At 38.9% G+C, this 10,763-nt stretch overlaps 1 protein-coding gene across 1 annotated transcript; it reads left to right on the forward strand.

Moving 5' to 3' along the window:
• The first annotated feature begins 7,642 nt into the window (after positions 1-7,642).
• Positions 7,643-10,066, forward strand: LOC113098051 (nanos homolog 1-like). The gene has a single exon (XM_026263022.1). The coding sequence runs from the start codon at positions 8,185-8,187 to the stop codon at positions 8,878-8,880; it is 696 nt and encodes a 231-aa protein (XP_026118807.1). The 5' UTR covers positions 7,643-8,184; the 3' UTR covers positions 8,881-10,066.
• The last annotated feature ends 697 nt before the right edge of the window (positions 10,067-10,763 follow it).

A 10,763-nucleotide genomic window follows, 5' to 3' on the forward strand; every position in this document is an offset into this window, starting at 1 on the left:
TATACAACATTCATGGAAGAAAAAAAAAAAAACACCTTGTCATTACTCAACAATCCATAAATCTATCAAATGAAGCAATAAGGCAAAAATGTGAAAATGCCATCATGTAGCCACTCACATAAATATCACAGTATAATCTTGGCTGGAGTCATTGACATTTTGTAAGTTCAAATTTCCACTGACGCTCATTTCTGCATGTCTGAAAAAAAAAAAAAAATGAAGCCGGCAGACCCTGGACAGTTTGTCCTAAGTGCAATATGTTGCTAAGAACCCACTAAGAACCCGACATCATGTAGAATGAGTTTAGCTTCTTGATTAGATTAGCACATATGCCAGAGTGTTGGAAGTGAAGGCTATTTGTGTCGACAACACGGTGGTGAACTGGACAGATAGTGGAGGAGATGGTTAGAGTAGAAGAATGACTTATCCCCCCCTCAAATTGAGCCCATAATCATCCTTGTGTTGGCAATCAATAATGTAACCAGCAGGGATTAGACTTAATCTGTACCGTCACACAGATCAATACAAGAACAAGAAGCATGTCTTGAGAACACCGGGAGGAAGAAAGGGATGGAGAGATGAAGAAACAAGAAATAGAAATGCTACAGCCACTTAGAATTTTTGAGGTTGACAATGCACTAATATTCAACTGTCCATACAACTTATTAATGCACCTTATTATCAGTGAACTTTCACATGAGTGGTCATTTTGTTTGACCCTGTTTATACCTGGTGTTGGCATCTGTTTTGTGCAATTTGATCTCAAATGGTCAGTCTTACAGTAAATAAATAAATATCATTATCATCATCATCGTCATCATCTTTCATCTTATTTTCATATATAAACATGTAAAGATGCCTATAAATGTATGTGTGTGTACTAGTGTGTTCATAATTATGATAATACATATGGTAAGACACACCATATCAAGCAGTAAAACGAGCTGTTTTGTACAACTATAAATAGCTGGAAGACAGAATATATAAAACTAAAGCTTTAAATACATTTAAAAAGAGCAATAAACACCGCAAGAGTATACAAATAATACTAAAATAACATTAGAAAGTTCACAATAAGTGATGTATGTAGTAGCTGGAACAGAGACTTCTTAAAATCCTTTTAAGATGCATGTCACCACCAGCAGTGTATCTGATCTGACCACTTGTGATTAAATAACACGTGGCAAATTTTAATGCCATGTGAAAACAGGGCCTCTGGCACCCTTAGACACAGCACTGTAGAATTACCTCATCAAACCCTTTTCAATATACAAGCTAAATGTGATGATTAAAATCCAAGAAAGATAGCCTAGACTGCAAATGCAGGAAAATAGCATTTCTGAAGTACTTTAAATCCAATTAATCTGCTTCTGTCTACTGGCCTACAATTAGAACCAGACATTCGTGCAGAAGTCAGGTTATGCATTAAGCTAATGCAAGCATTACACTCCCGAGCTAAAATATATCTCATTAAAAGTAAACGTTTCCCTTGGTCAGCAACTGCTTGTGCACTCCTCAGTTTGTCAGCTCGAACCTTTAAATCAGTTTGCAGCAACAGACACCATGCTGGAGCTATAGATCATTCATAGGCTAATGTGATTCTCTGTTGAGCGCAGGCAGGCTTTCTCCAGACATGGACGGAATTAGCGCCATTTAATGGATGGGTATTAATTCCTTTGAGTCACAACATAATTAAGTAATAATGTGACCATAAATATTTCAGTCAGAGAAGAAGAAGCTTCAATCATTTAATATTGGATATACAGTAGCTGGAGGGGAATGAGGATGCTAGGAGATATGCTTGGAACATTTCACCCAACTCTGCAACTCTTTAAACGATTCTGTCAGCTCAAGAGGAACAGTGTGAAGGCACAAACTCTGACTGAGCAGAAACTGTCCCGATAAGAGTCCTCCCGCTCAGTCCTGCTATGTACTGCATCATTTGGTGCTATAGAGAGCAGCACCCCGTGGAGACTCTCAGTTGGATATGCTGCTGCATAATAGATGATGCCGATAAATCATACAGTCATACCGAGGGAAAAATGAAGCCTATTCTAATTTCTCATCCTGTCTTATGATGTAATGTTGCAGTATTGTGAATGTAGCACGGTAATGACGCTGGATAAGCCCAGAAGAGTCACGCCACAGAGGACATTTCTGATTTCAATATCTACTGCTTTATTGTAAAATAACTTTCTGATACACTTGCAGTATTGAGACATTTTTTTTTAATAAATACTGACTGTGAAGAAAATGTCAAGAAACATTGAGGAACCTTAAAATTAAGTTAAAATTAAGGCTATAACTATTACTAGAGCCACTTCACTGTCAGGCCAAACCGCTCTTGTTGCTTAAGCATTCCATATGGTTTTGTTTTACACTGTGGGTAATGCAAGTGTTTACATATGGTTTGAGATCCAACTAGTGATCGGTTCATGGAGGACGAACAGATATATCTGTTTACTTTGCTCAGATAGTGTGCTTAACAACCTACAGAGAGAAACTAGACAACAGTCAGTGATCAATCCTGTAATTTCACACATTCAGCATGGTCATTCATCAAATATCATACTTTCATTGTGATCAATAATCATTTTTGACTTTCAGACAATAAAAACATTTTTAAAAAACTCAATATCTTAGCATCCACTAAAAAGCACCCTAGTAATCACCTATCAATGCCCGAGCAACCATCAAGAACATCTTAGCAACTGCCTTGCAATGCCATAGAAACAACCAAAAACAGCCTGGCAACAACCTGGCAAATTCTTAGCAACCACCCAATACACCCTAGCAATGTCTCAGCAACCACACAGAATTCCCCAGCAACTGCATATTGTCCTACACAAGCAGTTAAAACAATTATCAATAACACAAAAGGAAGCGCTTAGCGATGTCCTAGCAACAACCCCAAACATCCTAGTAACCACCTAGAAATGCTTTAACAATGAGCCAGAACACACTAACACTGTCATAATAATCACTTAAAACATCCAAGTGCCCCATCATTGACCTAGCAACCACCAAGCGCACCCTAGCAACCACCCTACAAAAACCCTAGCAATCACCTAGAACACCTTATCAATGTCCTTGCAAACATCCCTAAAACATCCTAGCAACCACCCAAACAAATTAGAAACCACATAGCAATGCCCCAGCAGCCACCCAGAAACAAACAATGTTCTAGCGACCATCCAAAACAAAATGACAACGTTACAAAATGTCGCTATGGTTACCATGGTGCCAATCCTCACCATTTCTAGAGTGAGTTCTGTTCCATATACACAGAAGTCGTGGCCTAGTGGCTAGAGAGTATGACTTCTAAGGTTGTGGGTTCGAGTCTCGGGCCGGCAATACCACGACTGAGGTGCCCTTGAGCAAGGCACTGACCCCCCAACTGCTCCCTGGGTGCCACAGCATAAATGGCTGACCACTGCTTCGGGTGTGTGTGTGTGTGTGTGCACTCGTGAGAGCACTAATTCTGAGTATGGTCAGCATACTTGGCTGTATGTCACATCACTCACTTTAAAACTGTAATTAAGGGAATTCACTCCTGAAACTTTACAGTGAGTGACATACAGCCAAGTATGTTGACCCAAAGTGAACGCACAACCAGGGCAGTGGGCAGCCATTTATGCTGCGGCGCCCGGGGAGCAGTTGGGGGTTCAGGGCACCTCAGTCGTGGTATTGCCAGCCCGAGACTCAAACCCACAACCCTAGGATTAGGAGTCAAACTCTCTAACCACTAGGCCATGACTTCCATTTCATTCTTCCATTCTGCCACATTCCACTCTCACCCTCTCAGAGTGTTTATTTGGATCTCTTCACAACAGCATGCTGTCAGCAAGTCATTGTCAGCAGTGTGCAAACACCTAAAAGGTCAGTTTGAAACCGAGCTTTACACCTGTTGCCCTCTGCATACTGTTGCCGACACAGCCCAAAATCTCTACCAGTACCAAAGGGGTCAAAGTCCAGATAATGTAGTGCTCAATAAGAAACAAAAGCCACTAAGCCGAGTGTAAATTTACACAAAGCACATCACCACTTTCCACTCGGATAAGCAGCAAGGTACGGCATTCTGTTGAATTCCCTCTTGACATAGACTTAATCCTCAGAGCTGGCAGAGGTTCACAGAGCTCTCGTCCAATTTTAATTAGACGTACAGTGGCTGGTGACGGTAGCTGTGCTGGAGGAACCCAGTGTCCACATTCCTGAATGAATATAATTAATCCGAATAGAGGAGGGCCTTTTGTACTACAGCATGGTTGAGTGTGGACTCTGCCCACGCTGTGGCAGGAAACACTGATGTCAATAGAAACCTTACTCTTGCATTCCTCCCTGCAGAGAATACTAATGGTCTTCAAAATTACATAGATTCTTACTTTATTACTTAGAGGATTGCTATAATGTTTGTTCTCTAAAAGCCTCAGTAAGATGACCCTGAGTCATCAAACAAATCAAACAGAAATAATGCAGCAACCTGAAATGCAGTAAGCTCTTTGATGAGTCACCCCTGAGAAATGAGAGTGCTGTCATTTAACAATCATGAATGATAATTACTGCATGTTTTGAAATCATAAATGGGTCATTCCAGTTATCCAGTACAATTGAACTCAATTTTAAACCTTTAAAATTGTATATGTTTGTGTAATTTAAGGAAGAATTCCATAAAAGAGTATAACAGACTTTTAGAACTGATTATATTTAAAGCATGGCAATGCATTAATGTCTTTTGATTTGTTAATATCACTGATTTATATATGATAGATCAGGGGTTAATACTGATTTCTGTAAGTGTATGGATAAAACATTCCAAACAGGATGGAATATTATTATAAACCAATTAATGCCACAAACATCACAAAATATCATCAAATTGTTTGCTAATGTTTCTATGGACACTTGTGTTGTTGTCTGCCAACCAAATACTGGTATTACAAATTTTTACATTTCTCTAATAACCTAATTTTGGGGGTATAATTTATCCCAAAATTTAGCTATATAACTATAATAAACTAAGTATATATTTGTACCTAATGGCACTAGTAATGGCACGAACGTGGCAATCTATTAACAAATATTTTGTGTATTTCTTTGTTTTTCCCTTTTTTAATCAATAATATATTTATAGTTTATATACACCTTATACCCATTTTGTAATAAAGGAATAAAAGCAAAAGCAAAGTTTATGACATCATTCTTAATGAAATTACAGTTTATTACTAACATGAAAAACTGTAATTTCATTAAGATCGACGTCATAAACTTTGCTATTGCTTTTAATTGTGATACTGTGACAAAAGAAAATCAACAAATATACTTTCCATTCAAAATAAAATTAAAATAAAAAAAAGCTTGCTATGCCTAATCTAGTTGTCTAATAAACCTGATATTGAATATTACAAATATTGCTGGCTCTTTGACAAATTGCTTTTACACCTCTTGGATAAAGTGTTTACAGAATGCATAAATGTAATGTAAATGTACAGTAAAATGAACCAGTACCACAATAACAAAGAGGAGGACATGTAGAAATGACCTGGATACATTCCTCAGTGAATACTTCAATACACAGCTGTGCACTATGCTCTCTTTCTGACAGCGCCACAGTGTAAGTGTGTTTACTGTATTGTTCTTAGATCTTGTAAATACAAGCTGCAGCACGCCAGACTGCCTAATGACGTCATGCCAATTACACGCTCATCTGAGCTCACAAAGACCCCCGGTGGTGAGACAGAGCTACTGCGTTTATCAGGTGTCTTGCTTTAAAGTAAGTTTCTACCTAATTGCAGGAGTACGTGAGCTGTGAACATCATTTTCTATCTCTTGTAGGCAAGCTCAGAATCAATCATTTAATATAGCCACACTTAATTTATTACAGTGATGTTCTGTCACAGACACGCTAGGCTATTATTTATCTGCGCGGTGTGCAGAAATCAGCTGCTGTGCACCTGTGTCCCCAAATCATGGGGTCTTGAACAAAATACATAAAATGCAAATGAGTCTTTTGTTTACCCAAAGATGAGTTAATTTGGCAAGATGCTCGTTGCATGTCTTTCTGGCCTGTGTGGGTTTTGGAGCGAGTTGGATCCAGGACAGCTCATTGAGCCAAGAGCCTGTCGAATAATGACCCTCCACTATTGCAGCTTTTCACACAATGTCAAGGCCACAGCAGGAGGATCATAAAAGACCTGCAGGTTCCAAACTAATTTACCGACATCTGAGCTGCAGCCTTTTAGTTCTAAAAGATGCACAATCCTGAATCTCAGTCTAATTGCACTGAATGTACTGAAGGTCCTCATATTTAAACCACCGGTGCAGTTATTGTCTCCAAATCCTATGGTGTGTTACATCAAAATATACACAATACTGTACAATCAAAGGAGAATGCATCACATTTTCTTATACCCTCATGAGCTCTTTAAACATCTCAAGGAACCATACTTAACATTAGAGTTAGAGTATGAGGTTAATAATTTATAATGACTACTAATCTTATGAAAACTGTTTATTTTTGTCTTCCACACAAGGAAAAAGAAAATATCTATTTTTGGAACGTAATGAGGAATGAGGTTGGGTCATTTTAGGGAGAACGGATGTTTCAAATGTGTTAAAGAAACACATTTAAATAATTTAAAGTAAAATATGATAATTATTATACCGTAAGTTAATTTGTTGATATTAGCAACTACATTAGTTAAAATTAACCAACTATATATATATATATATATATATATATATATATTCTAAGTCATGTATTATTCTTAATGCTAATAACACAGTTTAGTAATGCATTATTAAAAATAAAAAGTGGCATTTGATGTTATTACTATTCAATGGACCTGTGCTAACATGATCTAACAATGAACAGTTGTATATTTACCATCGAGTTTGAGTTTATTTGTGTAGCACTTTTCACAAAACATATAGTTTCAAAGCAGCTTAACGGAAAAAAAGGGCATGATAATATCATTCAGTAAAAAAAAAAAAAAAAAAAAAGTCAAATGCTAATCAGCAATAAAATCAACTCTATGTCCCTGGCCTGCAGGTGTGGACATGTGGCATGTTTTCAAAGAACAAAGAGCCTATGTGCGCCCATGACCCTCTCTCTCTAATGACACACGTGTGATCGTGTCACATAATCCTGAACACATTCAAACTGCAGCTCCCCTTGCTGCACTGTAAAGCCTTGGCAGTGCACACAAAGCCAAATACCTCGCACCAAAGAAAGAAGCTACTGTGACTGTGAGATGACACTGAGGAGAGAGAGGAAATACGATGTAATAATGTACCATCTGTGAATGGACTGCAATGGTGATTTTCCCTTAATATTTTGCCAGAGGAACATTTAAAATAGTTGAACTAGAGCTGAATCTGCTCACATTATGCAGCCATGCTTTAAAACATTCTTACGTTTAAGAATAAAAATTTAAAACAGTAATAGAAAATGCTTAATTCTGAAATATATATTTTAAATAAAATAATATGCAAAACCATCTCTCTCTCTCTCTCTCTCTCTCACACACACACACACACACACACACACACACATATATTAGTATAATATTAATATGACATTAATTATATTAATATAATTATATTTTCATAGAGGTTTGGTCAAAGTCAGGGTGGCATAACAAGTATCCAGGAAGCCATTTTGTCATCATGTGACATGAAAACCATAAAACAAAGAAGACCCCTTTATGCCCCAACCAATGTGTGTCAGTATTATGAAGTTATGCAACTAAAGTATTTTAATATTTCTTTAACATTTTTTGAGTCATTGTTGAAACTGCATGAAACCAAAATGAATACACAGATTACTTCTCAAAAGAGAATCAAGACAGGATAAAGCGTAATCTCTCACTAACGAGCACTTCTTGGTCTATTTAGCCATCTCAGAGCAGTGCCTGGTGTCATTCCACTGCAGTAAACAGTCGCTGGTCGACCGTGCAGGAGGAAAACACGTCGTGGATCTGCTGCTCAGAAGCGCCCCGCCCTCCTCCTGCCTCTCCTGGAGCCTTATAAACAGATGAATGTTGTTCAGACGCACATATCCACGAAACGCACTGGACTTGAGCACGGTTACAACCCTGGAGAGCAGACAGAAAGCCACCTGACGGAATATACGCTTTTCGCATTTGTTTGTTTTCGATAGAAGCATCTTGGTCGAGCGAAGAAGACATGGATTTTTTGAACCACAACTACTTGAGCGCGCGCACCTCCTACGATTACACCTTCAATTTTTGGAATGACTATCTCGGCCTCTCCACGTTGGTCACCAAGAACAACAAGCACAGCGTCCCCCAGAGTCCAAACTCCATCACGGAGTCCCTGAAAGCTACTCTGGGCTTGGACGACAGCCCTCCGTGTCCGTGCGTAATCACGGCCGGGGGCGACAGCGACAGCGGAGGACACCTGGACTCCTGCTGCTGCCCCACGCCCGCCTCCATCTCCATCCTGGACCTGAAAGAGCGCTTCTCCATCCTGAGCCCCTTCCAGAACCAGGGCACGGCGGGTCTGCTGTCCTCCTCCCAGGAGCGGGAGATGGGCATCGGAGGGAGCTTCGCAGGATTTGATCTGTTCGGCGTGGAGAGGAAGATGAGGAAACCGGCCGCGCGCAATAAGCAGGAGCCCAAGATCTGTGTCTTCTGTAGGAATAACGGCGCGCCGGAGGAGGTGTACGGCTCGCATGTCCTGAAAACCCCGGATGGGAGGGTGGTGTGCCCGATTCTGCGAGCGTACACATGCCCCCTATGCAGTGCCAACGGGGACAACGCGCACACAATAAAATACTGCCCTCTCTCCAAAGACCAGCCTGCCCAGAGAGTGCTGAAGGGAGGCAGAGTTGTGGGTGGTAAGCGAGTGAAAATCTTCTAAAAAAAAGACTCCTATAGGCTTACATGTATTGCACTGAACATTTTCTTTCAGATGACTGTTCTGATTGACTGGCTTTCCGAGTCTTAACTACTAGGCAAACAAATAAGATGATATCAATGTTTTGGTAAACGAAAAAAAAAAAACTCTTATATTTTTATAGATACTTTATTTCCATAGTTTATTGCATACTTTATTCATAAAAAGCTATTTTTTCCCCTTTTCACGCATAGGTTTTAGATTCACGGTGCATAGTCACATTTTATCTGAAATAAGATGTTATGTTTCTTTAAAATGGGAAACGTGAATGTTGGCACCAGAGGATTTGCTCTTCTGCTCAATTCAAGTATTTTCTTTACTGTAAGCTAAGCTTGCATCTCGTTTTTGTCTTTAAACCAAAGTTTATTTTGCCATTAAGCGATTTTAAAGAATGTTCCACACGTCTTCATTTATGAACTTAAGTCCCATTCCGCTCTTTTGAAAGTCCACTCCGCAATTTCCTGACGTTTGCGATCACAGACGCGCAGAGCAACACAATAGAGGCTCTGTTGCGCGCTCATGTTGTCAGGATAACTTCATAATCGGCCAAATTATTTCCAACCCCTCTGACAGAACTGGGCATTTTACATTACAGGGTCCATGTTACAGAAGTTACAGCAGTAGCCTACTAATATTAAGTGAATTACCAGCAGCTCCAGAAAGCATGCAGTGTTGCTCATTAGTGTGTAACATGAACGCTGTAATGTAATGTAAAGTGTGACCGCAGGCTATTCTTCTGAATGAGGTGCCCTTTCAATGTTTACACCCCTAGTAAGGGGAACACACACTGGAGAAAATATATATATATATGGGCATCTGTCTTCAGCTCCATAAAATGTTCCTCAATTTCCAAAACATCCTGGGTGAGCGAAAGGGAAAGGTTAATGACAAACAAACAAAGAGTCCATGGTGGAATATATCACGTATGAATGTTCTTAATAAAAAGCTTTTTGTAAAAACAATGTATTTGCCCCTTTTTGTATTATGTACCCCCCCCCCCCCCCCCCCCCCAACATATTGTGAATGTACAATTTGACACTTGCAGGACTGCACATTTCTGACAGTTATGTTTACCAAAGGAATTCAACTTTAATGAAGTAAGGAGCATTGAGTTGCTGTATTGTAAATAATAAAACAAGAAAATGAATCACATGATGTCTATTCAGTATTTTACCATTTAAAAGTGACTTCAGAGGAAACTACCTCACCAATATTTTGTACTTACATGTGAAATGTCAACAGCAGTTTATTAATATAGTGTACCATTTATAACACGGGTTTATAATAGTATTTTTGATCTTTGTATAACATAATTGTATTTGTTTTCCATTGCATTCTACAGACGAAGGTGAAATCCTAATAAGCTCTAAACATTGTTTGCTAATAGGTGACAGCTGTAATAATAATGAAGATAACTTCATGCATTTAAAATTGTTGTTCAATGTGACATTCTTGGTTCGTGAGAGAGAGACTGAGAATCAGATGCTGAAGTCATCAGCCAATTTGCAACTTTTAACTGAGGTTTGTAATTAAATTAAAAGAGTTAAAAAAGAAACACTGTTGAATTTTCTTATTTATATTTTGTCACAATTCCCCTGTATGCTGCTGTGCAGAAATTAAAGAGATGAATTCACTAGATAAATAAACAGCTTATGAAATGGTTCAACTGGTGCTTTCATGTTGTCATCCCTGCGAATTGTGTTTAGGTGAGCCTGTGTCATCCACAATCAGGGTCTTTGTGAATCCCACCACATTCCCATCACCACTCTCTTCACCTAAACAGGCCTTTCCTCCCTAAATGTTACAAAAATGGAAAACAAAGAAAAGGAGAACAAAGGAGAAGCTTC

This window comes from Carassius auratus, unplaced genomic scaffold, assembly GCF_003368295.1.
Source record: "Carassius auratus strain Wakin unplaced genomic scaffold, ASM336829v1 scaf_tig00216406, whole genome shotgun sequence".
Taxonomy (NCBI): Eukaryota; Metazoa; Chordata; class Actinopteri; order Cypriniformes; family Cyprinidae; genus Carassius; species Carassius auratus.

What these genes read in the sequence shown, in the direction of transcription:
- LOC113098051 (XM_026263022.1), top strand. Translation starts at nt 8,185, where the DNA reads ATGGATTTTTTGAACCACAACTACTTGAGCGCGCGCACCTCCTACGAT.